The following is a 25,873-nucleotide window of genomic DNA, read 5'->3' as shown; positions in this document are numbered from 1 at the left end:
ACCACGACAGTATGCTGGATACCGAACGGGACATGCCAGTCACGGGTTGCGAGAACCGCACAATGCATTGGCTGCGTCGCCAGACGCGCAAGAAACAAGCCATCTCACAGCCACATAGGCACCGTCCAGGTATTTGACGCTACGCACAGCAAAGCGCAGAAACAGGGAGACAACAACCGTGAGAAGTTACACTGCATCGTGTCCAGGATCAGGCCTGACAACTTCGTGGTATCAATATTTCCATTTCCAGTGACAATAAAAAGCGTGTTCAAATCCTTACTCCACTGTTGAATGCTCATCACAACAAAACGCCGTTTCACACGCATACACAAAAGCCGCAATACGCAATGCAGATATCCAAATCACCAATCGCTCGGTCCAAAGATCGATCCCTTGGGTACTTCCTTGTACGAACAGGCGGTGTAGTCACAACCCTATTATGTTGTTAGCACAACGTCACTCTCACAAATGAGGCTTGACATACCTGTTTGTACACCTCCGTACCCCACCATTTGAATCCTTTCATCCATCCGGGGAAGACGATTCCAAAAAAGATAACCACGACACCAAACGCAAGACCCGAGTCCAGAGCAGCGCTCAGCATCATGTTGTATTTCCTCCACCAGTTCTTCCTGCGGTTGCGGATCTCGTAGTTGAAAATGTAGCAAACGATGGCCCAGACGGAGAAGTTCAGACCTGTGGCGGGTGGAATCCAACTCAGGCTGCCAAATACGACAGCAAGATTGACCTTTCGGAGGATGGACTTGCGGTCCTTGCGGGCAAAGTACCAAAGGATTATAGGGGAGACAGCGCCGACAAGGAATGCCCAGACCAATGGACGGTAGAGGGCGCCGGGGCCGAAGAAGCGTTTGGGTCCTACGACACCCCAAAGTATGCTGCCATTGAAGTGGACACGAGCGATTGGGCAGTTGAAGCCGTTGATGGCTTGTGGAGTGCATATACCAGGGATGTAGTTCAGCATCCAATTTAGAACGCCAATTTGCGTAAGACTGGAGACGACGGTTACTGAGAGTTGTAATCTGAACAACAATCTTGGTGGAATCTTCATGTAATGACCAAGCTTGAGATCGGATGCAAACTTCAGGCCCTGGGTTGACGAGATGTATCCAAAGGTAGTAAAAACCATATTAGCAACAGGTCGACCGGGGAACACCCCGCCGCAGATTAACTGGCAAATAAGATAGATGCTGCTTTGCTGGTTTGTGATGGCCATGACGATGCCGATGGGAATGAACAAGATCGCGCCGATGCCGAGAGCCAGCAAAAGACCATACCAAGGAAGGTGTACAGGGTAGTACTCGACCACATACATGCCAACAGCCGCCATGGCAACGCCAGTAAGGAGGTACCAAGCCATCGGTGCATCCGGATATCTTCGCATGAGTCGGTTGTGTACATCTTCAGCATCCAAAAGGTCTTCCATATCAGGCTCAGATGTCGTGCTGTTTCTATGGCGGTAAACGTTGGGAGAGGAAGAGCGTCCGTTGCTCTCGGGAAGGTTGCTCAGAGGCTCGTACCCGGTCGTGGGTGTCTTTCGAATTTCTGCCCATGAGCGGCTCCACTGCCTCCAGATATCCTTGCCGTGCCAAAGAGCCGTATGTGACAGTAGAGCTGTGAGAGCAGCGAATTGAAGCGCATAGCTGAGCACGTAAGTAATAGGGAGAAACACCCGACTGTAATTCTTGTATGCCTCTTCGTCGAACAAGAAATCACTGGTCAATATCTTGCTGACATCGTACGGACGGCCAGTATTATCCCAAACCGCAGCTGAGAGAATTGGCATGTAGGAGGAGTACATGACATTAGCATAGTCTGTGTTTTGTAAGTTAAGTGAAAATTTGGATATTGTGGAACACGTACACATCAGTGGCGCTGCAATCCACATTACGAGCACGAGACCACCGAGAATGTTAAGTGCAGCCCAAAATGGTGTCACAAGCGGAGATCCAATGTAGGCAATCTGCGCCCAGTCGAATGTTACTGGAAACAAACCCAGGCCAGATGAGACTCCAAACTACAAACAGTCAGCACGAGGGGCGCAGTTGATTCGCAAAAGACTTACAAGGTTGGCGATTATCACGTTTTTGGGTGCAAACCAGGTGATGACGCTGAAGTAGCTAAGGGCAGGGAACAGAAGTCCAGGCAGAAAGTAGAAAGCAACTGAGCCGGAAAAGACACGCGTGAAGAACTTCCGTGGCGATATAGTCCATCCGTCTGCAGGCTTGTTTTCCTCCTTGTGCAAAGCGGTAAACATGGCTGTTGAGACTAGGGTGCTTGGCCAGATCATGCCACTCGGTCGAACGAGGTATCGTCTTGTGAGTCCAGCAAGGGAATATCCAAGAATCTGCGTAGACAGAATGAGCAAGACCTGGTACATGATGCCCAGATCTTGATGATAAAACTTCACTTGCTCAACAATGACCTGCATCTACATTAGCTCGTTCTACGCATGTCGCCGCGCAGTATACTGACATCTGTAGCAAATGCAAACCCAAAAGACACGTTGCTGCTGACATAAACACAACAGTGCTCTTTTTCGTTCCATCGGCCCTTTGCAAGATAGAGGCGGAAACGGCGTAGCCAAGGTGTGTTAGGTGGTAGCGCAAGGCTGACTCGGCAGCCATCGACGAAAGTTTCTTCAGGATCATCAGGCCATTTGAGAACCTGGTCCCAGAATAGGCCCAGAGGGTGAACAAGCAATAACGCAATAATAGGGGTGAGACTGACGCTAGGGTATCGTAGGGAGAAGAACAAGTTGGTTGAGGAACCAGCAATAGCGAAAATCAAGGACAGAAACCACATCCGTGGTGTATCAATAGATAAAGAAATGTCATCGGTAGCAGCCACGGACGCTCGTACTTGGGCGTACGGGGAGTTGTCGGACGGATTGCCTTTCTGATCGTGCAGATCTTCGCCATCATCAACATCGTCCTCGTCGTCGTCATCGTCAATATCAATATTGGTGCTGCTCGTTGATGAATTTGTGCTCCCGAGTACTGGCGATGCTCCAGCTATCGATGGATCCAATGCGCTCGCATTGAAACGGGCTTCGATATGAGACGCTTCAGATCCTCCAAGCTCCTCGTTGAGCGTTGTGTTGCTACCGCTTGCGTCTCTCAGTCTCCGTCTGGATGCAGAATTGGTGAGAATGGGCGAGCTCCGTGCCGATCCATGGTTGCTTCTCAGGGATGTGTTCGAGACGGCGATTGCAAGCTTGCTCTTCCCTTTCTTTTTTCCATGACGTGCGGCGCTGGTCACATGATCCTCTTCGGACTCACTGGGACTCAACGAGAGAATGGGCAAACCTCCATAGGACCCTGTATCGCACAATCAGTATGTGGTCAGGATCGTTGCGAGGCTCGAAGCCGCTCTAGACGCGCACGATGCGCACGCTGCTAGACGTCATGCGATGCCTGAGCGCAGCTCGAGCACGGAATGCGAAATGGATCATTAGCTCACCTGTGCCCTGCGCTGGGGACGATCGCACCAGCAGCGGCGCGCGCGACATCCTTATCTCGACAGACGGAGAAGAGTTCTCTGTGGGATGTGCTGAGAGATCGCGCTCGTCATCTGAGGCGGCTGTCGCTGTGTCCTGGCGAAAGTGATGTAATTCGTAGCTGCTGCCTGTGGGAGAAGAAGGGCCCACGCAGCTTCTTGTGTCACCAGTAGATGGAATAAGCGAAGAGGCGGCGGGCGGGAACGAGGCGTCCTCAGCCATAAATATGGGTTCGTTGGCCCGCAAGGGCGCGTGGCTCTTTGCGCCGATATATCACACGAAAAGGGTTTCGTGCAAAGACGGGGTATCAGACGATCAGATAAAAAAAACGTATTATTTCGATGATCTGATTAGATAGAGTATCGGAGCATGAGCTAATTCCAGAATTAGGGCGTGGTGGACCAATGAAGACGGCACTTCAGGTGGAGTGCAGCGACGTAAGGGACAGTAGCCATCGGCGCGCGAAGCTCGGTCGGTCGTCGAACAAGGTGCGGCACGGGCGGCTGCGCATCTGTGCATCTGCGCATCATCACGCATCTCCCGGGCCCGTGGGCTGTAACACCATAACCCTGCTCTTTGGGCCCTGTGATGAGCAAAATTAAACCTGCAGCTCGCTCGAAATGCTCTAACACGCGCAGGTACATTTGTGGTACACTAGAAAATAATGCTAGAGGGTCCAGACATATTGGAGCCGTTCGGTGTGATGTCATGCCTGCTGGAACCCCGCTTATTTTACATCTATATGCCCATTGATGCCCACATGGCCTTCACGTTGACTGCGCCCAGCGGTGAGGCCCGAGACCATGCTGATGGCGCCCTCGACATCGTCTTTGTTATACAAGAAAAGACCCTGCAGCGCTGCAGTACTCACCGAGTCGGCCAGCCCCAATTCCGTGACCTTGGCCATGAACCTCTGCTTGGCTTCACCGCCTGCATCGAACTCGGCGTAGAATCTATCCCATAGCTGCTCGATCTGGTGCTTCGTAGCTTCGCCAAGCCTGACAGTCATGTCAACGCGCCCGGGGCGCACCAGAGCCTCGTCTAGTCTCTCGACGTGGTTAGTCGTGAGAAAGATTATGCGCTCTTCAGCACTAGCAACGCCATCGAGAGCATTGAGTAGTCCAGAGAATGTCACGGAAGCACTGGCAAAGCCATCTGCTCCCGGCGTCTTCCTGTTCATGAACGCAACGTCTACGTCTTCGAGGAGCACCACAGTCCGCCGTGGCACGTTGGTCAACAGGTGGTTGAGGCGATCGTCTGTAAGACCGCGCTCGCTGACGTTGAGAATGGCAATGTTGAAGTCCAGATGCCCCGCCACAGCTTGAATGAAGGAGCTCTTGCCAGTGCCCGGGGGGCCGTAGAGCAGATAGCCTCGCCTGTATGGTATGCCGCGGTCGAGATACCATGCGCGCGAGGAGATGAAAGCCTCCATGTCCTCAACAATCCTCTCCTTGACGCCAGCCTCCAGGACTACCGAGTCTAGAGGGCGCTTGCGCTTCGGCTGTCCAAAAGGCTGCCAGCTGGTGCCCATGGAATTGTAGATGACCGTCTTGCCCTCTTGTGACTGCTGGTACAGTTGGTGCGCTTCAGCGAATATGTCTTCGAACACACTGCGGTGCGAGTAGAGGGTGGTAAGGCTGATCGTCTCAAAGGGGGTTCCGTCTCGCATGTCGAAAGCATCGCGCGTGCGCTGTCGATCGACGAGCAGGAACGCGTTCTTGTAGCGCATGAAGTGTCGACCGGGCCCAGGTACAAAGGAGAAGTGCGCCGCGAGCGCCGGGCCATCCTGAGGCGCCGAGGTTCGAACTTGGAGATGGTGCATGCGCGGGTCGATGCGGTTGAGCACTTTGGTGAGCAAGCCGGCTGGCGCAGCTGATACGCCCGTCGAGCGTTGCGCACCCGTCAACTGTGCCCTATGATACGTCGTCATCCACTGGAGGAGCCAAGGATAGGCATCGTCGTGGCGTGTGATCTCGAGGTCGATGAGCATACGGCGTCGCAACAACGCGGCGCCATGCTGGAGTCCCTTCTGGCCTGTACGTGCCGCGACGCCCAACGCTGCGAGTCCAAAGCCCTGCGGCCATTGTGAGCACACTCTCTCTCACTCTCAGCGAGCCAGCACAGGGGGCGATCGTACGGCAGTGAAGAACGGATTCTCGGTGAATTGTGCGTACAGCGACCCGGCATTGCTACCGCTGCCCGTGGTGAGTTGCTTCACCAGCTGCGATTTTGGGTCATTGGAGTCCATGCCATGAGTCCATGAGCTCGACACAGCACGTCACAAAAACTTTGGAAAGCGCAGATCGCGCTAGGCCAGGAAGGAACAGCTGTGCGCCAAGCGCGTGGGGTAGCCACACATCAAACGCCCAAACGCCCCATGCGCGTCAAGCTTCAATTGACCAAAGCTCGCAACCAAGGCTGGCATCGGTTGAGCGTGGTACAATGGGACGTCGCTGTCGGCACCCGTGTTGAGACTTATCATGCAGCAGACAGGGGCGAGGGCTGCCATTCGTCTCGTCGCGGCGCGGCGCGTCCAAGGCAAAGTGATAGGGCGTTGATTGGATCGCGGGCGCTTCCTTCCCCAGACTGAGGTCGACCAAACGGTCAGCAAAGCTTAGCCCTAGAACCTTCTCCATGTCGTCTCTTCGTCTCCTTGTGAGCTCCACAAAAAGGCGTCTCCAGTTTTCTGTTTGCCTTTCTCCCTCTACACCATGGCCACCGTCACTATAGGCAGGTCTTACTTTGACGCCCTCCTACGAAGGTAAGCACACATCCATGTGGAGCCGCGTCGAGCATTGTGTGCTCACTGACAGTCTGATAGTGCCCAATTTGTGAGTTGGTCGTGTGCCAGGCGACCTCTTACCATCCATACTGAACCATGACCAGCATACTTCTGGGCATGAGTTTGAGCTTGCTCATAACCTGTTCAACAATGTCACCATATCACAGGCAGAGCACAACCGTCTGGTAAGCTGTTTTCTCAAACTGCTTGTGCCTAGAATTTTATCTTCCGTCCTTCTGTATGCCAAACACACTTCTCAAATCAGCCACTGACGGTTGGCAGCAACAATGCACTCGGGACTACAGTATGTGTACTCGCACGCAACCTTGAGCGCCTGGATGTCTTCAGAAAGAATTGACAAAGCTAGACCTACTCAAGAGCGCCCTCTTTCGTGGAGGTCTGACAGCAGAAACGCTGAACACGCTTCTTGCAAGCGAAGGTGACGCTACCAACGACAGCACTTCCCTGCGCAGTCAGAGTGCTGAAAAGACGTTCGCGAGGCCTAGCACAATCCCCGTTACTGTGACAGCGTTCCACAAAGGCACATCACCTAGTTCAGACGACACTGGGACTGGTAGTGAACTACTTGATCTGCCTCAATCCCGACCTTTGTACCGTGCCTACAGCACCGATCAGCACGAAGTCTACATGGACAACTATGCGCAGGAGGATGACGAGCAAGAGCAGGTAGAGGGCTACGGACACGAACGTGACCGTCGCAAGCGGATCCCTGTTCATGATCAACGCACCATTCTCATCACCAACCTTGCGGATCGTACGACGCACAAAGATCTCGTTGGAGTGATTCGAGGGGGACAGCTACTGGACATATTTCTTCGTAGCGATCGTGCTGCGACAGTGTCCTTTGTTGAGGGTGCAGCGAACTTCCTGGCATACGTCAAGCGCAACGACATCTACCTCCATGCGAAACGCGTAAGTATTGCAGTGCTAAGAATGCGTGTATGGCAACCTGACCTGTCTTAGCTTGAGTTCCGTTGGGCTGATCGTCAGTTTCACGTGCCCCTCACGTCTCTAACAAGACCGCTGGTGGAGCATCTAGAAATCTCATTGTGCGAGGAATTGCCGGCAAAGTGTCTGAAGAGCAAATACGGGACCACCTTGACCACATCCACAACCTCATCGTGGTCGACATCTACTTCGAGAATGGCGATGCCTACATATCCACCAACTCGATCCATAACGCACTGTTTGCCAGAACCTGTATGATGTCTCGTACCATCTATAAGGGTACACGAATCGACTGGGCCCTGGATGAATGCGCAGCTCCTTTGCCACAACTTAGTGTGAGATCCCGTGCTTCCGTCGTTAATACACCATCAATTCCTATCACAATGACAAACACATACGCGCTCCTCGATACGAGTTCCGATATTGACTCGGACTCCCAAACGGAGCTGTATTTGTCCAACGGCATCCGTCTCGATCGTAGCGACTGGGTTGGTGAAGCTGTGGCATGAGCATCTCATGCTTCTTCCAGTCTGTCACGTCGCACGCTGGCAATGGCGGTCTCTGAACCTCCCTTGAGCGACAGCAGTACTATCTGGCTGGGTCAGGAAGTGTTCTGTACGGACGGGCTCTTTAACACAGCTCAGCTGATAATGTGTGACCAGTGGACACGGCCTTCCTTACTCCGTGTTGGAACAGATGGAGGTTTTGTTTCTGGTTTGTTTGTATGGCGTTTTCAGGGGCATAGCATAATGTCAGTACTCATATACCCTTTTCCTATAGGCTGATGCATTACAGCCCTGATATTTTATGCTCAGGCCTTACTCCTAGAATAATACTGAACCGTTCCTCGATCTAATTTACAGACCTGGCATTAGTCTACCTCGTGCAGTATTGACCAATCATGTTTGAGTGGGGCTGAGCTTCGGCTACCGGACCTTACCCCATTCTCAATCGTGCACCATACCAGATCATCACAACGAACGCTGGCTTTATATCGTCGGTCACTCTTCATCGCGTGACTGAAATGGCGCCCGTTTTCAAGGTTGCAGTAGTCCAGCTATACCCCAAAGTAGGCCTGCCGTGGTAACACCAGCACGATGACATACTCACCAGCCCCCGCAGCCGCTGGACCCGGAGCACAACTTCAACAAAGCAGCCAACTTCATCCGCTCCGCCGCCGCCCAAGGCGCTGAGCTAGCTGTCCTTCCAGAATACCACCTCACCAACTGGCTGCCGAAAGATCCGAGCTTCGTTGGCTTGTGCGAGCAGTGGGAGACGTATCTTAGGAAGTACCAGGATCTGGCGAAAGAGTGTGGGATTTGTATTGTGCCGGGGACTATCGTTGAGATCCATAAAGAGAACGAGAAAGAGGAGGACAGGCTGTTGAACGTGGCGTATTTCATCGGAAACGATGGGAGTGTAGTGGGCAAGTACGTCAAGAAGAACCTATGGTATGCCTTCCCTCTCATCTCCTCAGCCACCATGTCCCACCACCGACCTCCGAATCCCAACACATGCACATCTAGAAGAAGCAAACTGACACCCCCTCCCCCCAGGGGCCCAGAGCGCGACCACCTCACCTCCTCCACCCACGCGCCGCACCAAGTCTTCAGCACCCCCATCGGCAAAGTCGGCCTGCTCATCTGCTGGGACCTGGCGTTCCCCGAAGCCTTCCGCGAGCTCATAGCCGCCGGCGCCCAAATCATCATCATCCCCACCTTCTGGACGCTCCACGACTGCACGCCCGCCGGCCGCGCGCTGAACCCCAACGCGGAAGCGCTGTTCCTCGACTCGGTGCTCACGGCGCGCGCATTCGAGAATACGTGTGCGGTGGTGTTTGCCAACGCCGCGGGACCCCCCGAGTTGGGGTATGCGGGGCTGAGTCAGGTGACGGTGCCGTTTGTGGGACCGCTGGCTAGGTTGGGGTCAAGCGCCGAGGGGATGCTGGTGGTTGGTGTTGATGTGGGGGTTCTGGAGGATGCGGAGGTTTGTTATGGGATTAGGGCGGATGTCAAGGGGGAGGACTGGCATTACGAGTATCGGCATTCTAGGTGGGAGGGGGAGAGGGGGTAGTGAGGGTTGGAAAGGGGTTTTTGAATATGTAATCGGGTTGGCTTGGAAGTAACGCATCTGTGAGGGCTTACATTTACAAAGTGGAAACGCCTAGATGGGAAATCTACACAGTATGTAGCTGCATAGCAACGACCAACTCCAGCGATCCGAACCAAGCCCAGCCCAGCCAATCAAACTCCAAGACGGCCAAACGGGGAATTAGACCGGAATCCTCCTCGGCACCTCTACCCGGGTGCCAGCCCTAACGCCAGAAAGAGAACATCGACATCACACTGCATCAGCTGTGCTCGCTAGAGCTGCCTTCACTGTCCGAAGGGTAGGTGGTGCGCATCGAGTTTCTAACCGTTCTCGTGACGCCGTGCTCTGTCGATACCGTCTCGCCCACGACCACGACCCTGGTTTTCCCCAGCTCCAGGAACATGGTCTCGTCTTCGGCCAGCTTAGCGGCGATATCCTTATCGTAGACTCTCTTGTAGAAGGCCTGAAAGGCGTGCTCGTTGGCAAAGGTCATTTCAGCAACGCAGTCATAGTCGATGTTCTGCGCATCGCCCCGCAGCAGAAGTGGAGGCCGGTCCGGGTTGGCTGGGCCCCCGAATCCTTTTCGAGTGATCCTCGCGAGATACTGGCGGGTGAACTTGTCGGGCCAGACGGCGGCGCAGAGGCGCTGGACGAGGGGGATGTGGACGGTTTCATAGTGGTGCTTGAACTCTTCGGACGAGAGGGCTGGGTTGCGGGTGACGAAGAGCAGGATGGTGTAGGTCATGGCGAGGGTGTGGAGGTGGAGGCAGTGTGCAGGTGGTGTTGTATGAGGCGTATGTGAGGCGTATGTGAGGCGTATGCAAGGCGTGGGGAAGTAGAATAGAGGCAGTATGGAAGTAGCGTGGAAGTCGTAGGAGAGCAATATGAGCGTATCATGCAAGCAGTATGCAAGCAGCAGGTATACAAGCAGTATGCAATTAGTACACAGACGGAGCTTGTGGCTGCAGGCAAGAAGGTAACGGCTGCACGTGGTGGCTTATAAGTTTGGTTTGTACTGGACTGGTTTGGACTGGTTTGGACTGGCTTGGGTCCGTTTGGTTCGAATGATCCAGCAACGGCCCTAGCATGATGCGCAGGCTGTTGCAGTGGCTCACGGTGCGACTATGAGCAGGCGGACGGGCAGGAAGGCTCTCCGCCTGCACGGCATAGGTTCTGTCCACGCGGCGGACTGAGGCAGAGGACGTCAATGGTGGCCTGGTGGCCTGGGGGCCTGGGGGCTTGGGAGCCGGGGAGGGGTGTCGGGGCGACTCAGGCACAGAACAGGCGTGGCAGCACAGCCAGGACACGCTTGAGCTGACCAACGCTAAGAGCTCAACCTTGCCTTGGCAGCTCCACCTGACCAACGCTAGGGATTATTTAGAAGATGATTTGAACATGTTAGGATTATGTTTACAACGAAATGTTAGGGTTAGAGTCAGTTTAAGGTTAGAGTTAGCTTAAGGTTAGGGTTGTTTTTAGGTTACGGTTATCTAGAATCTATTCTATTTTATTGTTATAGAGTGCAGCAGCTGCAAAGATTTTAATTTAGTGTTCTTACGTGTTGCTTGGACCAAGTCGGTGAGTCGGCGGCCAGGTTAGCTTTAGCGTTGGTCAGCTCAAGTGTATCCTCCAGCACAGCAGCACAGGTCCGCGGCGCTGCTGTTGGCTCTCGCGCGTACAGACAAAAGTCGGCGCTCGGCGCGTGCCCCTCCCGTGACCCCTGTCGCCCTGTCGCCCGCTTGCCCTGTCGCCCTGTCGCCCTTGTCGCAGCTGCAGGCCGGCGCCAAGCAACGCGGACGCACACGCGAAAATTGAAGCAGCGCAGCAAGCAACAACTGCGGGGAGCCTCATCGATCAACACGTCGCCGCCGCCCACGCCTCCTACCGCGCACGACTCCCTCCGCCCTGCCACAGCACCCGAGTCGTCCGTCACCCGGCGCACACACTTCACAACCCACACACACACACACACGCCCGCCCACCATGAGCCGCTTCCAGGACGGCTCCGACCCCGAGGACGAGGTCATGGCCAACGAGCAGGTCCAGTTCGACGGCATGGAGGACCTCGACCGCATGCCCTCGATTGGCAGCAACCAGGACATCCACGCCCAGCTGCAGGCCGCCGCCACCCCGCTCGAGTTCCAGGCCACGCTCGAGACAAAGTTTGCCAGCTACGACAACTACTGCAACCTGTTCCACTACATCCTCAACTCGGACGGCCCCGTCGACCTCGAGGTCCCCAACGTAAGAAGGCTGCCGCCATAGCCACAGGCAGAGACACCGTGAGCACGCCACAGCTGACACGCCACAGTACTACTGGGCATGGGACGTCATCGACGAGTTCATCTACCAGTTCAACAGCTTCTGCAGCTACCGCCAGAAGGTCGCCCTCAAGAACGACAACCAGGACGAGATCCAGCTGCTGCGCGACAACCCAAACACATGGGGCTGCTACAGCGTCCTCAACGTCCTCTACTCGCTCATCCAGCGCTCGCAGATCAACGAGCAGCTCGCCGCCATGAAGCGCGGCGAGGACTCGAACCTGTACGCCGGCGAGTACGGCCAGCGCCCCCTCTACAAGATGCTCGGCTACTTCTCCATCATCGGCCTCCTGCGCGTCCACTGCCTGCTGGGTGACTTCAGCCTCGCCCTCAAGACCCTCGACGACATTGAGCTCAACAAAAAGGCCCAGTTCGCCCGCGTCATGGCCGCCCACTTCACCACCTACTACTACGTCGGCTTCTCCTACATGATGATGCGTCGCTACACCGACGCCATCCGCATGTTCTCCCACATCCTCGTCTACGTCTCGAGGACCAAGAACTTCCAGAAGAACGCCCAGTACGACTCCATCACAAAGAAGAACGACCAGATGTACGCCCTCGTCGCCATCTGCGTCGCCTTCCAGCCCACAAGGCTCGACGACACCATCCACACCGCCCTCCGCGAAAAGTACGGCGAGCAGTTCAACCGGCTGCAGCGCGGCGGCCCCGAGTCGCTGCCCCTCTTCGAGGAGCTCTTCCGCACCGCCTGCCCCAAGTTCATCAGCCCCACACCGCCCGACTTTGACAACCCCGAGGTCAACATCGACCCCGTCGAGCACCACCTCCGCATCTTCATGGACGAGGTCAAGAACAACATGATGTCACCCACCGTCAAGAGCTACCTCAAGCTCTACACCACCATGGACCTGAAGAAGCTCGCCGGCTTCCTCGAGGTCGAGCCCGAGAAGCTGAGGTGCTGGTTGCTCGTCAACAAGCAGAGGAACAGGCAGATCAGGTGGAACGAGGGCGGCCTGCTCGAGGGCGATGTCGTTTCTGCCGGCGACCTCGACTACGCCATGGAGGGAGTACGTGCACCCACTCGCCCAGACAGTGACTCATCTTTGCTAACGCGCACCAGGACCTCATCCACGTCTCCGAGGCCAAGGTCGGCAGGAAACTCGTCGACTGGTACCTCAGGAACCTGGCTCGCACTTACTAGAGAGTGGACACGACACGAAAGGTACTGGAGAGATATCCTTGGCCAAATCGAGATAGAGCATCCGGCTTGGAGTTGGGGGTTTATGGCATTATGGAAAAGCATTTGTGCGGATAATTTGAGCGAGTAGCTCAGGGAATCGATGAAGCTGTAGAGTCACAGCTGCTCGAAAGCTCTGCTGGAGGCCATGTCACCTACTGCATGCGTGGAAGCAGCGGGTGGAAGGGGAACAAGCACCGCGTCCGAGGCACGCAAGGTGGATCGTAGAGACTTTGATGATATACGCGTCAATGAATAAGCCGCACCCAACCAGAACACGAGCCATGCTAGCCCACATGTGGAATCGAGGTATCACTTTGACCATGCTCTGCTAAACCCTACCTCCCAGCAAGCACATGCATGTACTCGACCAACGCCGTCCAACCAAGCTTTCGCGGCTAAGTGCAGGCCGGGTATATCGCACGCTGTCGCTTCGCCGAGCTGATACTCTCACAACAACATGGGCACGGTCTTCAGTTGATGCAGCCTGCCCCTCGGTCGCGCCTGCCCTCGCTGAAACGCCCCACGACTTCACCCAACGACGCGTGTCTTGCCGCGTCGAGCACCTTGGTCACCACACGCCACAAGCTCGGTCGCGTGCTCTGGAGCCTCCATCCTTGTTATCAAACGCCAGCACACCGCGGGGTAGATAACCTCGACATCAGCAGCATTCCACAGTCCCAAGGGACAACTTCAACATGGCCCCAGATCTGAACTCGGTCCCGGTTTCGCCACGCCCCAGCGTCACGAGCAACCCATCGCACGCGCAGACAGGCACGACAAGCTCGCGCCAGAACTCGACGCCAGCCTCTCGACGAGCCTCACAAATCTACCCCATGAGCCCACCGCCCCTCCCTCTGGCCTCGCCAGGCGGGACACTGCCCCCGGCAACCCAACACACCCACGCCTTCCCACCGCTCTCTCCAAACCTCCCCGGCGCCGATGCGAGCCACATACCCATTCGACACCCACGCCCCATGACTGCCGCAGAGATGCACCTCGAGCTCGAGAAGGAACAAGAGGCCGTCGTCAACCGCCTCACACGTGAGCTGTCCGCTCTGCGCGCCCACTCCGCCTCGGTAGCATCGACAACCTCCTCGAGTGCATCCAACGCGCTCCTCGACGTCACGGATCCCGCTGGTAGCGCTGCACACTCGGGCGCGCCGCTGCAGGGAACCACCCACCCCACATCCTCACGGCGCCACCGCAGTTCCAGCAGCGTGTCACGGAGCGGTCTGCCAATGGGCACGCACAGTATTCCACACAGTCACCGCCAGAGCATCAGCAGCCAGCAGAGCGGGGCAGAGATGCGCAGGAGCAGCAGCATCGTCAGCACGCCCCGGTACGAGGAGGTTGCGCTGCACAGGGCGGAGCTGGAGGAGGCCAAGAAGGAGAACGAGGTGCTGAAGCAGCGGATCAGGGAGCTGGAGCGGGCTATCCGGGGCGGGGAAGAAAGCGCCAGGGGGAGGAGCGGTGCGCCGACGTCTGAGAGTTAGATGTGAACGGGGTAATGAGCGAGGTCTCGGTTTCTATCAACGCTCTACCAAGGCACTTTCCAAATCAACAGCAGCGTTATACCAATCCATATCACAACTAGAATTACGCGAACAAGAACCAAACTATCCACTCCATCTCCTCCCGTCTCATCCCACTCAATATCGCATCGTGTTGCATTGATCACACGTCACATGATATAGACTACGCCGTACTCCCTCCGCCAAACTATCGCCTCGAACTACTCCAATCCACCCCACCTCACCTCGTCCAACCTCACCCCTCCCCCATCCACCTCAGTAACCCAAACCAAGCAAGACGCAGCAAAAAACAGCACGCACACTTCCACCCTCCCCTCCCCCTCGTTCTTGCTGATGCTGATGCTGATGCTGATGCTGATGCTGATGCTGATGCTGATGCTGGTGTCACTCCTACTCCATCGCGCCAAGTACAGTACCGCTCAACTCCCATTACACCAGCCCCAAGGCAGCTAGGAAGAGCGGAGTGAGAGAGAGGTACAGTGGTATTCAGAGTTGTGTTTTCGATTTATAGTTCAACTTATAGTTCAGAGGGGTTTCTTTTCTTCCCTCTTACTATATCTACGCTTCAGGCTAGATGATGGTTTAGAGAGATGGATGGAGGAGAGCTGTTCTCTCTGTACACTCTGTCTTGTCTGTGTGTTCATTTTTTTTTTAATTTATTGCTGGGCAGAAATTGCGGATGCGGACTAGATGGAAAGCGTGGTGGGTTGTGGTAGGACTGGGTTGTGTAGAATGGACACGCGGAGCGGATAGAGTTGTGGAGTGGTGGGTGGAGAAGGGGGATGGATTGCGGGAAGTGAGGAGAGGGAGTTGAGCTGAAGGACGAGTGGGGTTTGCAGGTGGAAAGGCAGCGGGGGGTAGGGAACTAGGCGCTGGGTTTTCTGTCTTGGAGGTGCTACGTCACGCCAGGGTAGGCCATGCTATGCTATGCTAGGTGTGCTATGTATGCTGTATAACACGGCCTTCCCTTCCCGTCCACTCGCACCTCATCCCAGCATCTCAACGAGCCTCTGGTTCATGATTTGTGATTTGCGATTGGAAGGTACCCATCACCTAACCTGCCGCCCGCCCGTCATCTTGCGGTTATCAGCGTGGCGCTTGGCCTTGAGCGCCTCGCGTCTCCGCTTCTTCCACGCGCGGTTAATATCGCCGCGATTCTCCCAGAACCACTTGCGGAACTCGCTCTCGGGCTTGTCGTCGACAGCAACGTCTACCGCAGCGTTCTCCTCCTCCTCCTCGGCCACGTCGGCGAGGGTCTTTGATTGCGTGTTGGCGCGCGTGTTGAGATCGAGCTGGGCTTGCTCGCCGGCGTCGACGTCGCTTATTTCTTCGTCTGAGGCTTCGTCGGCCTCGTGGCTGCCTTTGCGCCAGTGGAAGGAGAAGCGGCGGCCGATGGCGGCGGTGTCGGGGGTTGGGGCGGAGCTGCGGAGGCCGCGCCACTCGAGGTCGCGCTGCGTGAAGGGCGTGGTGGGTGCGCCTTCGGTTGTCTCGGTGGACGCAGCGGGTGCCGAGGGCGATGTGGTTTCGTTGTCGAAGAAGGAGAAGGAGGTGTTGATTGGTGGGGGTTTTGTCGGTGTGCTGAGAGAGGTGGGAGGGGCGCGTTTGAAGAGTGCTTCTAGAGGGTGGACTTGTTTGGACTCGGCGGATGTGGGTGCTGGCGATGGTTCAGAGGTGGGCTGCGATGTTTTCGGCACAGATTTGCTCTGCACGGGGGAGGGCGTGGGCGAGGCTCCGTCGTCTTTATCTTTATCGTCGTCTTCGCTCTCGGACTCGGAATCGGACTCAGACTCGGGCTCATCTTCAGAGGACGATGATACAACAGATGACTCTGCATCCGACTCTGCGTCCGACTCGGGCGGCGGCGTGGCCTTGTTCGGCTTCTGTTTCTTCGCCGGCTTGAGCGGTCGGCCCTGGGAGTCGGTGGGAGGCGGTGCAGGCCTGACGATCGGCCGTCCCTGTGAGTCTGTAGGCGGCGGCTCGACCAATTGCTGTCCGTCGACAAGCTGCAACACTCTGCTGTGGGCCGCCTTCTTCGTCTCCGGCTCGACCACGGCGCCGTCCTCGTCCACCCATCCCAGCCCGTTCACGTACTCGACGGGCGGCTTCTTCTCTGTCGAGACCTTGGCTACCTTGAGGAAAGAGGGCGTTTTTGTGTTCTTCTCGAATTCATGCACAATCACCTCCTTTGTCCTGGTCTTCCTCTCCTTCTTCTCCTTCTTGTCCTTTTTCTTCTCCCTGCGCGAGTGCTCGGTCGCAGCAACGGGCTCGAGCTTTGCCTTGAAGAGCAGCTCGGGCTCCTTTGTGTACTTTGAGGGCTTTGGCTGGTGCTTGTCGTCCTTGCTCTTCTTGTCCTTTTTGTCTTTGCTCCTGCTCTTGGCGGACGCGGGCTCGGTCCAGCCGCGTTTGACCTTGCGGTCGTCTGGCAGCTCTACACCGTCAAAGACACCCGGGTCCCGCTTCCTCCTCTCCGACTTGTCTTTCTTCTCCTTCTTTGCGCGCTTGGACGGCTTGTCCTCGGGCGCGGCGTCTGCCTCTTCGCGCACCTTGCGCTTCTCTGGCTTGGCCATTTCGATGCGCACCTTGGAGCCTTTGAGCGTGGTGCCGTTGAGCTTTTTCCTGATCTTCTGCGCCTCCTGCTCGGGCAGCTCGACGTAGCCGTAGCCCTTTTCGGGAAACGTGTGGACGGTGTGGTAGGAGACGTTGCGCGCGAGCGGTAAGACGGAGGGCGCGAGGTAGACCTTGAGCAGCTCAGGCTTGAGCGGGGTGATGTGCAGTCTGACCGTCTTTGGGGTGTCCGCTTCTGGTGCAGGCGCCTGTGTCGTGGGCATCGAGTCGCCGTGGCCGTGGCTGTGGCCGTGTCGTGGGGCGTGGTGGGGCGTGGTGGGGTGTCGTGGCGGGACGTGGTGTGTCGTGGTGTGTCGTGGTGTGTCGTGGTGTGTCGTGGTGTGTCGTGGCGTGGCGTGGTCGTGGACGTTTTGCGCGCGCGGTGGACGCTTGACGGCTGGAGGGGAGGAAAATACTTGGCGCCAGCTGGTTGTCGATCGGACGGTCGGACGGTCGGACGGTCAAAGCGCACCCAGGCCCTCGCAGGTGAGCCCTCGATCGTTCGCGGGCAGTCTGGGATTGACGGAAACCCTCGAGGCTCGAGCACGGCGACAGATCCGTGTCGTGGACGGACCCGTAGGCAGCGCGACGCCTGCTCCTCCTCCTCGGACACCGAGCGGGACCCTTGCCGGCAGAGCGGGAGCGGCACTCGACAGACTGACAGCCACCGGCGCATCCAGCACCAGCGGTCTCCTGCGCAGGTCTACCACGCCCACCGCAGCCATGAAGAGAGAAATGCTCTTGTTCCTGGCATTCCTCTCCTTTCTGTCCCTGTCGCTCGCTGCATGCACGTCTCCCTCACCCCGCGCCCACTCCCCCACCCACTGACCAGCACAGCGCCGACGTCCTTTTGCAAATGCACCTGCTTCGGCAACAGCACCATCGTCGCCCTCGACGCCCCCTCGACGGCCTCCAAGCCAACCCTCGCCCTGCGTCCGCGCGCCAGCAAAAAGTCCTGCAGCGACTGCAACCGCCAGTTCTGCCTGGGCTACAGCTTCTGCAAGGGCGAGAAGGAGGACAAGGTCCTCACCACGTGCTTCCAGAGGGACTCGACCAAAGACCAGGTCGTCGTGCTGGTCTTCATCGCGGCGACGGCAGGGCTGCTGGCCTATGCAGGCGTGCGGCCGTGGGTGGACCAGTGGAGAGAGGTAGGCTGATCCGCTCACAGACAGCAATCCAAGCTGATTTCACACACAGCGCCGGAGGAGCTACATGCCCGTCCCAGGACAGGGGAATCGGTAGACAGTGCTTGTGTAGTCGTGTTCGATAGGCAGCGGTAGACATACTATCTTAGAGCCACCCAGCGCCCGTCTACATGTGCCCTCCAACTCCGCGATGCATACATGGTAGTGAAACAGCAATGTACAGGCTGGAAATCGAGTATAGTACACGCACATCTTTGCCTCCCTCTTGGCCCAACACAAGTCTGGTCTTTCTTCAAGAGCTACTCTTCCTTCAAGAGCTACTCTTCCTTCAAGAGTTACTCTTCCTTCAAGAGTTACTCTTCCTTCAAGAGTTACTCTTCCTTCAAGAGTTACTCTTCCTTCAAGAGTTACTCTTCCTTCAAGAGTTACTCTTCCTTCAAGAGTTACTCTTCCTTCAAGAGTTACTCTTCCTAAGAGCCAGTCTTCTTCAACAGCCTACTCTTTCTTCGATCCGCCCCACATCCACCCAAGCCAGCCCTTGCCTGTCTGTTCTGCCTTCTGGCTCGCCTTCGCCGCCTCCTGATCGAGCGGGCCGCCAGCGACCGGCGTCGACGTCGGTGTCAATGTCGGTGTCGATAGCGTGCTCGAGACCTTGTCCGAGACCTTGTCCGAGACCTTGTCCGAGACCTTGTCCCGCGCCTCCTGCACCGCGGCCGTAACGCTAGCAACGCCAGCATTCACGCCTGAGCTCTGCCCTTGCGCCTCCGCCTTCTTGAACTCGGCCAGCGCCGCCTTCCTCTGCTCCTCCAGCAGCTTCTCCTCCTTCCAGTCACCGTGCAGCCACCACAGCAGCTTGGACGGTGCCTTCCTCTCCGCCTTCTTCTTCTCCATCGCCTCCTCCTCCTCGGCGATTCCTATTACGAGCGCCATCTGCGCGGGCGATGCGGTTCCCGCTGCCACGGCGGATCGTGCGCTCTCGAGGATCTTGGCCTGTTCGCGCTCCTGTTCTGCAAAGTAGATGGCGCGTTTCCGGCGGTTGTAAACAATCATGTCTCCTATCGAGAACACAGCGAGCACACCAACACAGCCTGTGCCCTGTCAGCAGCCCTTCTCTGCACTTGATCCAGGCCAACGCCGCAGCCATTGACGTAGAGAAGCAGCTGACGTACCCGTTGCAAAAATCAGTCCATACACGGTGAACCTATGCGCCGCATCTGCAGCCATCCGCCCGTACAAATACGCATAATCCCACCTTGTGACCTGTGCCATCTTCGCCCGGTTGGCTGCCTCCCGAAGTCGCTTGACTTTCTGCTGCGGCGTCTCGTTCTTGGGTGCTGGATCGGCGAATTGCAGCGTCGTTGCCCGCCCGCCCGGTCTTGTGTGCGCCCATACGCCCGTCGCCGTGAAGCGCGTGGCGTCCTTGACGTGCTTCGACATGCTGGCTGTGTGGGAGGGGAGGAGAGGGGAGCGGTGGGTGGTGACGGGGTCGGATGTGCAGGCGGAGATCGGCTGATTTGACAAAAGTTGGGTGAATCGAGGCTGCCAAGACTTGAGATCATGGACGTCGGCATGCGGATCTGCGGAGGCCCCGACCGCGCCTCTGCATTGCGTAGCTTGTGATTGGGTTTCGATGCATTGGAAGCTCACATGTGTCGTCTCTGTGTAGAAGAGTCTGGCGAACTATGAGGAAGGAGCCAGGGAGCTACGTCCGTTGGATTCATGTCAACGCGTTCCCTTCACTCTCAGCGACTTCCATCGACCGCAACACCATGTTCAGTCTCACACGCTTGTCCTGAACGCCCTATTTACGCCAACCTACAGGGATCAACATGGCTGAGGATAATGGGCTCCCGGCCAACATGGACCTGGAAGCCATCTTGCGGACTCTAGCAAGTCTACCAAAACCTGAGGACCAGCCGCTGCAAGACCCCCAGACCTTTTATGCCCAAAGCCAGCCAGGAGACGACCGGTATCAAACACTTGCACCAGAGCAGCATCAGTCATTCCAGCCGCCTACAGCAGACCCCCGCCTAGCTGGGCGGTCGCCACAGCCACCACTCCTACCAAAGCCCCAGGCGCGGTCTTCAACGCCTCTGATCGACCCAGCAACAATCATAGACTGGAAGGCAGGTCTTCGTTGCGTGAGCAAGATCGCTGCTCAGAATCCCGAGTTCGCCGCCTCGGTCCGCAAGCTGATGAAAGAGCAAGAGGGCAACGTTCGACAGTGGGAGGCTGGCCGAACTCGTCTCATCGAGGAGCAAGATCTGAAGAAGGGAAACGAAGAAACACACCGAGCAGCACTGTATGTCTGTAGAACCGGAATAGAGTGTTCAGATACTGATGCTTCTAGATCCCTACCAGGCCTCCTGGACAACAGTCCCGTACTCCGAGTATGACACGAAATCCTGGAGCCTTCACGTCTGGACACTAACAAACCAACAGACTGCCGAGCGCGAACAACAAGAGCTCACTCAATACGACGCCAAGGTCTACCGGGCCAGCAAAGCCATGGTGGAGTCGCAGACTTCATCGTTGAAGGTCCTCGGCGTGCCGTTCTTCGGTGTGCGGCCGCACTTACTCGCGAGTGAGGATGAGGAGGTCGGGCTGGGTGCTGATGGAGTACCGCTTAAGATCACGCAGTCCCAGGTTCTGCAGCTGCAGCGCAAGATGCTGACACACCTGCTGGACTTGTATGGGGATTGAGCCATGTCTTGTCGTGAATGTTGGAAGTGGTGAAAGGACAGCGTACTTGATCGTTGCATAGCTCGAGATGTCTGAACCACAGATCTAAATAGCAGGCACAAAATAAGCGACACCACCTGGAGACCGGACCACTCGATCTCATGCGAACTCAAGGCTCGTCGCACCCAGCACGCGATGACGATGCTGCTCTCCAATGAGAGCGCGTTTACAAACGGACGGGTACTGGCACACAACAACACAAACACTGCTTCACTGTCACACAGATTACCTCTTTCGCTATTGGCTGTGATTCCCCAACTTGGAGAGCTCCAATCTCGCCTTCACCTCGTGGTGGCCCGCCAAGGACGCGCCATCCACGCTCACCTACACCTGCCTCTTCCCCAACTTCCTCTTTCCTCGCCGACAACCTTACACTCATTTCCCCTCGTTTCCCCACGCTCTTTCAACACTGTCTCACTCGTTCGTAACAGTTTCGCTCTCTTTAGCACTTCCCGTTGATTCAACAACATGAACACTTTTCGCTCACTCGCTCTCGCCGCAGTCGTTGGTAGGTACCTCCCAAGCACTCCGCCTGTTCCCTGCACAATCGTCCCTCCCGCTTGCAGCCACGCGCGAGGCAAGAGACAAGGGGTTGAGTACACCTGCTAATATGTCGGAGCTGGTGCTGCTGCCGAAGCCGTGAACAATGGCACTCCTCAGGGCGAAGTCATCAAAGATCTACCCATGATCGCTCGCGACGGCACTTGTGCTAAGCTTCCCAAGCTGTGCACCGCTCGGGCTGTGATTGATGACTACACTACCACCCTCACCTACCTCTGTCCTGAGGCCGCTACCACCCATGAGCGCTCGACCGTGCACGTTACCATCACGAAGACCGTCACGGTGACGCCACCTGACGCTGAGACTACCGGGAGCCTGACCGGTACTGTGTAGGTAGTACCCCAGTAACTCGATGCTTTGTGTACTAACAGTGTAGGGTCGCTCCTGTTCCCGCCATTACCGACACGACGACCACGATCCACTCAACATTGACTCAGTACAAAACCATCACTCTTGTTGGCCACAAAGGCTCGCCTACGCCCACGAATGCGGTTCCTGCTCCCGCTGTTCCTATCACTGGCTACTTCTCTGCAACCATGCCCACGGAGCTACTGTCCGTCGCTCATCCTCCCCCCACCGAGACTAAAGAGCCTGTTTACACAGTGCAAACCTCGACTCCAGCCGTGACACCGACTCCTGGCTACGACTTCCCCACGATGTTGCCGCCTGTAATCAACGGAACAACCACTGGAGTCTTCTACTCCGCACCTATCGCCAACTCCTCCGTTGTCCACCCGACTCCATTCTTCTCCAACACGACCTCCGCTCATCCTCACTATTCTGTCCCTACCTTGAATATGGCGAACAGGGATGCAGAGATCCTCAAGACTGCCAAGGGCACCGCTGGAAAAGTCGGTGCTTCGCTTGTCGCTCTCAGCTTCGGTCTGATGGTAAACGCCTTCCTTGTTTGAGCTCATCTATGGCGATCTGCACAAGTACCGGCATATGTACAGACAGGCAGTTTTAGGTATTGTCTGGAGGACTGGGATACAACAAGATACGCGGTATCTTCCTTGTGAATGTGATTGCAATCTGGGGGTGCGAGATCATGATATGATGACTTCCATCCATCTGTAGCAAGAATGGATCGTGTCAGATAGTTCATATCAGCATGATCATACTTCACGCCCAAATAACGTTTTCAGGCTCGACCAATACTTGATCTTGCTTTGCAGCGCAGACTTTCAATCGATCCGCCTCTTCAAACTGAATTGCATGCGCCTTCATTTCAAGGCTATCATCAATCACAGTATTTCCCGCCAACACTACGATAGAAAAGTATTTGTCCCCACAACCACGCTTCCTCACACCCCCAAGTGAGCGGTGCACGTACCGAATCACGGCGCAATACCAGCACCGAGCCCTGCCAACGGAGACTCCACGCTTCTGCTTCTTGTCGAGACGGGTCGCACGTCTCGTCTCGCAGAGCTGGGTATTGAAGCTATTTCTGGTGATTTTCGTGCTAGTCAACCGCACAAATGCTGGTCGAGACAAGATGAGACGAGTTGAAGGTACTGATACGGCGGAAGAGAATCTCCACACTGACCGAACTGACGTACTGGCATTGATGAGAGTCGCCTCAAACAGAGACGAAGTGTTAGTTCGGATGTTTTTTGAGGATGAGCAGGTTGACATGCTTACGAACAACTACAGCAGGATCAAGCTTTGCTAGGAAAGGGGCGACTCGGCAGCATAGTTTCATGACGATTGACAAAAGTAAAGACCGCTTTTATTTCATTCGAACCGTCCAATGCCAGCTTCTGAATTCTTTTCTAAAAAAAGAAAAAAAGAAAAGAAAAAAAAGGGGTATCAGAACGAAGAAGAGAGACGAAACCTAGGCATGAGCGTCAAGATACCGGCAGATATCCCTACAGGAATCCTCCAGCGTCTTCAACGGCCGCCACCCCAGCACCCTCTCCGCCTTCCCAGGATCCGCAACGCAAACCCCAACGTCGCCCTCCCGCCTCGGCGCATCTCCTGTCTTAATCTCCCGGCCAGACACAGCCTGCATCGTGTCCACGACCTCGCGCACACTCGACCCGGTCCCCGTCCCGAGGTTGATGGCGTGGAACCCCGGCGTCGCCTTTGCGCTCCCGCCCGCCGCGATAGCAGCAACGTGCCCGCGCGCCAGGTCGCTCACATGGATGAAATCCCGCACCGCGGTACCGTCACGCGTATCCCAGTCGGCGCCAAAGATGGCCAGCTCGGGCATCTGGCCCTCCATGGCGCGGATCACGAGCGGCATCAGGTTGTTGGGGGTTCCGCGCGGGTCTTCGCCCAGGAGCCCCGATGCATCGCACCCGATGGGGTTGAAGTAGCGGAGGGCGTAGATCTTCCAGGATGGGTCGCTGGCCGCTACGTCGCTGAGGATGGCTTCGCTCATCCATTTTGTCCGCCCGTATGGGTTGGTCAGACCAGTGCAGCCGGATAGTGTCGTGTGTGGACGGCCTGCGGCGTCGGTCCAGCGCGTTGTCGTGTGGCTTGTGAGCTCTTCTTGGAGCTGGCCTCCTTGGTTGGCTAGCTCGCCGTAGACGGTGGCCGAGGAGGAGAAGACGAGCGTTTTGATCTCGAAGCGGTCTAGTAGGTCGCAGAAGTCGATCAGGCCGGCGACGTTGTTGGAGTAGTATTTCAGCGGTTGGTGGATGCTTTCTTCAACTGCCTTGTATGCTGCGAAGTGGATCACAGAGGTGATTGTGGATTTGAGTGTGTACAGACTGTCGTAGCGCTCGAGGATCGCCTTCATGGCGGGCTTCTTGCGGTAGTCGGCTTCGAAGAAGTCGATGTGGGGCACGTTGGAGCAACCCTTGTAGTAATCCTTGACGAGGAGCTGGATGCGCTCGAGAACGTCTTTGTAGGAGTTGCTGAGGTTGTCGACAATGACAACGTTGTGCCCGGCCTTGAGGAGTTCCCATGTAGTATGGCTGCCAATGTAGCCGAGTCCACCGACGACCAGCACGTACTGCTCCGCAGGGGTGGGGTCAGTGGCTGGCAGTGTCTGGGACTCGGAGAGCTCTGTGTAGGGCGTCGAAACATTGGAAAAGAAGGGTGCAGTATTCTCGGAAGCGAAAGAAGCAGGTGTGGAAACACCACTGGGAATACTGATAGGGGAAAGAGGAGGTGACGGTATGGAGCCCGCGTAGCTCCAGTAGTCAGCGTCTTGCGTGTGTGTAGCAGCCATAGCGAATGAGCTGCAGATCCTGATGCGTAAGAGTGGAGAAGAAATATGAAGTGAAAGTGAGACGCTAGGAGATACTGAGAGAGCTGGATGCGATGCTTCAATTCCTGAGCGACCAACAGCTTATGTTTTATAGGAATCCTGTAGAGCCTCTACGATGGCGATTCTCCCAGGCTTCCCAACACTTTCATTCATCTAGAAGCCAACCATGTCGAGGCGTGTGTGCCACACTGACACCAAACGCCTCGAATTCAACACTGGCACGATTTGGGCCATAGAGAATCAGCTCTGTCGCCTTTGAGTGCTCTAGAACACTGTCAAATTCCAGTTCCACATCAGCCTGTGCGGATGCCCTGCCGCCATGGCTTCGAATACTCTCATGGCAGAGACATGTCAGAAGTGTTCCGGCCAAGCCAAGAGACTGTCAACGAGCTTGACCACGTTCTGGACATCGGAGCCAAGGACTGACGGATGCTCTCTCCGCATGACAAGGCACAGTGTGGCTTGCACCGGCTCCAGTATTAGGGGAATTGTTACGTGTGTGACTGCTCTGACGCATTTGCCTCCTTGGGGCACCATGTACCTAGGTCCGAGCGATCCCATCGATGGTCACCAGCTTTTCCGAATCGAGATCTTGATCTGCCCGAGTTGACTGCGGCAAGTAATCTGCCATGCACATCCGCGCAGTGATGTAGAGGCGTACCTAGTGATCCCATCGGCGACGGTCCACTCCATGAAAAACGATGGAAGAACCTGTTCCTTGGATGTACCGAGACTTGTGGGGAAGGGCGTGAGTCTCCACAAATTACTGCCTTGGCGAAGCATCCGCATAGTGTATATCGTAAGCGACAGGAGGCGTCGGGAAGAGCATGGTTAGTTCAAGCTTTCAATTGTGGATATGCATTTAAAAATGTTGGAGCGGATAATCGACCGGGAGAGATTAAAGTCTCGACCTCTTCCTAATGTAGTTGGATCGCACTTGACTAATGCGCGACCTAGCTCGACAGTCGCCGAAGTTGGTATGGAGCAACTGTTCTTGACGTATTTACAAGGGCAGTAGTGAGTTTTCACCTGTGTGATCAGTCGTGGTCAGCATCGGCAGGGTTGGTTGGAAGCAGTGTGTTCCACTTGCGCCATTGTACCACGATGGATTATTGCTTGTGTACAGGCTTACTGCGACACAAGGCAATGTAGGTTGATGGAAATGGTGTCGTGGTGGAGAACTGGATGTTG

The 25,873-nt window shown here is 56.1% G+C and overlaps 14 protein-coding genes across 15 annotated transcripts, besides 17 other annotated features; 7 read left to right on the top strand and 7 right to left on the bottom strand.

Moving 5' to 3' along the window:
• Positions 1-362: 362 nt before the first annotated feature.
• EKO05_0004699 (uncharacterized protein) lies at positions 363-3,739 on the bottom strand (the record flags this gene model as incomplete). The annotated part of the gene is made up of 6 exons (XM_038939263.1): positions 363-434; positions 485-1,833; positions 1,882-2,035; positions 2,084-2,443; positions 2,494-3,338; positions 3,481-3,739. 6 exons carry the CDS (start codon positions 3,737-3,739, stop codon positions 363-365), a joined length of 3,039 nt encoding a protein of 1,012 aa, XP_038799254.1.
• Positions 2,930-2,971: a tandem repeat.
• A 505-nt stretch (positions 3,740-4,244) lies between the features above and the next one.
• EKO05_0004698 (Complex III assembly protein translocase and chaperone) lies at positions 4,245-5,765 on the bottom strand (the record flags this gene model as incomplete). Its single annotated transcript, XM_038939556.1, has 2 exons — positions 4,245-5,591; positions 5,655-5,765. The coding sequence occupies 2 exons, from the start codon at positions 5,763-5,765 to the stop codon at positions 4,245-4,247; spliced, it is 1,458 nt and encodes a 485-aa protein (XP_038799253.1).
• A 463-nt stretch (positions 5,766-6,228) lies between these two features.
• Positions 6,229-7,526, top strand: EKO05_0004697 (uncharacterized protein; the record flags this gene model as incomplete). 2 transcript variants are annotated; one of them, XM_059636442.1, is made up of 6 exons in its annotated part: positions 6,229-6,278; positions 6,339-6,348; positions 6,404-6,484; positions 6,582-6,603; positions 6,667-7,232; positions 7,284-7,526. In XM_059636442.1, 6 exons carry the CDS (start codon positions 6,229-6,231, stop codon positions 7,524-7,526), a joined length of 972 nt encoding a protein of 323 aa, XP_059492425.1. The 2 variants fall into 2 exon arrangements, with proteins under 2 accessions (XP_059492425.1, XP_059492426.1); XM_059636443.1 differs by having other exon boundaries at positions 6,667-7,526.
• A 766-nt stretch (positions 7,527-8,292) lies between these two features.
• On the top strand, positions 8,293-9,341 carry EKO05_0004696 (uncharacterized protein; the record flags this gene model as incomplete). Its single annotated transcript, XM_059636441.1, has 3 exons — positions 8,293-8,337; positions 8,391-8,719; positions 8,825-9,341. 3 exons carry the CDS (start codon positions 8,293-8,295, stop codon positions 9,339-9,341), a joined length of 891 nt encoding a protein of 296 aa, XP_059492424.1.
• Positions 9,342-9,618: 277 nt separating this feature from the next.
• EKO05_0004695 (uncharacterized protein) lies at positions 9,619-10,104 on the bottom strand (the record flags this gene model as incomplete). The annotated part of the gene is made up of 1 exon (XM_038945639.1): positions 9,619-10,104. One exon carries the CDS (start codon positions 10,102-10,104, stop codon positions 9,619-9,621), a length of 486 nt encoding a protein of 161 aa, XP_038799250.1.
• A 258-nt stretch (positions 10,105-10,362) lies between these two features.
• Positions 10,363-10,420: a tandem repeat.
• A 242-nt stretch (positions 10,421-10,662) lies between these two features.
• Positions 10,663-10,987: a mobile genetic element.
• Positions 10,782-10,848: a tandem repeat.
• Positions 10,988-11,077: 90 nt separating the features above from the next.
• Positions 11,078-11,127: a tandem repeat.
• Positions 11,128-11,298: 171 nt separating this feature from the next.
• Positions 11,299-11,331: a tandem repeat.
• An 11-nt stretch (positions 11,332-11,342) lies between these two features.
• EKO05_0004694 (uncharacterized protein) lies at positions 11,343-12,842 on the top strand (the record flags this gene model as incomplete). Its single annotated transcript, XM_038939327.1, has 3 exons — positions 11,343-11,603; positions 11,671-12,708; positions 12,762-12,842. The coding sequence occupies 3 exons, from the start codon at positions 11,343-11,345 to the stop codon at positions 12,840-12,842; spliced, it is 1,380 nt and encodes a 459-aa protein (XP_038799249.1).
• A 734-nt stretch (positions 12,843-13,576) lies between these two features.
• On the top strand, positions 13,577-14,374 carry EKO05_0004693 (uncharacterized protein; the record flags this gene model as incomplete). The annotated part of the gene is made up of 1 exon (XM_038945638.1): positions 13,577-14,374. One exon carries the CDS (start codon positions 13,577-13,579, stop codon positions 14,372-14,374), a length of 798 nt encoding a protein of 265 aa, XP_038799248.1.
• Positions 14,153-14,213: a tandem repeat.
• A 367-nt stretch (positions 14,375-14,741) lies between the features above and the next one.
• Positions 14,742-14,794: a tandem repeat.
• Positions 14,795-15,306: 512 nt separating this feature from the next.
• Positions 15,307-15,363: a tandem repeat.
• Positions 15,364-15,462: 99 nt separating this feature from the next.
• On the bottom strand, positions 15,463-17,241 carry EKO05_0004692 (uncharacterized protein; the record flags this gene model as incomplete). Its single annotated transcript, XM_038945637.1, has 1 exon — positions 15,463-17,241. The coding sequence occupies one exon, from the start codon at positions 17,239-17,241 to the stop codon at positions 15,463-15,465; it is 1,779 nt and encodes a 592-aa protein (XP_038799247.1).
• Positions 15,796-15,849: a tandem repeat.
• Positions 16,168-16,176: a tandem repeat.
• Positions 16,177-16,209: a tandem repeat.
• Positions 16,750-16,789: a tandem repeat.
• Positions 17,242-17,449: 208 nt separating the features above from the next.
• Positions 17,450-17,480: a tandem repeat.
• Positions 17,481-17,740: 260 nt separating this feature from the next.
• Positions 17,741-18,259, top strand: EKO05_0004691 (uncharacterized protein; the record flags this gene model as incomplete). The annotated part of the gene is made up of 3 exons (XM_059636440.1): positions 17,741-17,804; positions 17,855-18,165; positions 18,215-18,259. 3 exons carry the CDS (start codon positions 17,741-17,743, stop codon positions 18,257-18,259), a joined length of 420 nt encoding a protein of 139 aa, XP_059492423.1.
• Positions 18,260-18,657: 398 nt separating this feature from the next.
• Positions 18,658-19,599, bottom strand: EKO05_0004690 (uncharacterized protein; the record flags this gene model as incomplete). Its single annotated transcript, XM_038939372.1, has 2 exons — positions 18,658-19,250; positions 19,332-19,599. The coding sequence occupies 2 exons, from the start codon at positions 19,597-19,599 to the stop codon at positions 18,658-18,660; spliced, it is 861 nt and encodes a 286-aa protein (XP_038799245.1).
• Positions 18,766-18,797: a tandem repeat.
• Positions 19,600-19,610: 11 nt separating the features above from the next.
• Positions 19,611-19,637: a tandem repeat.
• A 354-nt stretch (positions 19,638-19,991) lies between these two features.
• EKO05_0004689 (uncharacterized protein) lies at positions 19,992-20,865 on the top strand (the record flags this gene model as incomplete). Its single annotated transcript, XM_038939496.1, has 3 exons — positions 19,992-20,464; positions 20,513-20,552; positions 20,605-20,865. 3 exons carry the CDS (start codon positions 19,992-19,994, stop codon positions 20,863-20,865), a joined length of 774 nt encoding a protein of 257 aa, XP_038799244.1.
• Positions 20,866-21,372: 507 nt separating this feature from the next.
• On the top strand, positions 21,373-22,376 carry EKO05_0004688 (uncharacterized protein; the record flags this gene model as incomplete). The annotated part of the gene is made up of 3 exons (XM_038939236.1): positions 21,373-21,412; positions 21,524-21,794; positions 21,842-22,376. 3 exons carry the CDS (start codon positions 21,373-21,375, stop codon positions 22,374-22,376), a joined length of 846 nt encoding a protein of 281 aa, XP_038799243.1.
• A 211-nt stretch (positions 22,377-22,587) lies between these two features.
• Positions 22,588-23,100, bottom strand: EKO05_0004687 (uncharacterized protein; the record flags this gene model as incomplete). The annotated part of the gene is made up of 1 exon (XM_059636439.1): positions 22,588-23,100. One exon carries the CDS (start codon positions 23,098-23,100, stop codon positions 22,588-22,590), a length of 513 nt encoding a protein of 170 aa, XP_059492422.1.
• Positions 23,101-23,239: 139 nt separating this feature from the next.
• Positions 23,240-23,268: a tandem repeat.
• A 31-nt stretch (positions 23,269-23,299) lies between these two features.
• Positions 23,300-24,643, bottom strand: EKO05_0004686 (UDP-glucose 4-epimerase; the record flags this gene model as incomplete). Its single annotated transcript, XM_038945636.1, has 1 exon — positions 23,300-24,643. One exon carries the CDS (start codon positions 24,641-24,643, stop codon positions 23,300-23,302), a length of 1,344 nt encoding a protein of 447 aa, XP_038799242.1.
• Between the last annotated feature and the right edge of the window lie 1,230 nt (positions 24,644-25,873).

Source organism: Ascochyta rabiei, chromosome 7, assembly GCF_004011695.2.
Source record: "Ascochyta rabiei chromosome 7, complete sequence".
In the NCBI taxonomy this organism is placed as follows: Eukaryota; Fungi; Ascomycota; class Dothideomycetes; order Pleosporales; family Didymellaceae; genus Ascochyta; species Ascochyta rabiei.
Note: the sequence above shows the minus strand (reverse complement) of the source record. Positions and strands in the feature narration are given on the sequence as shown.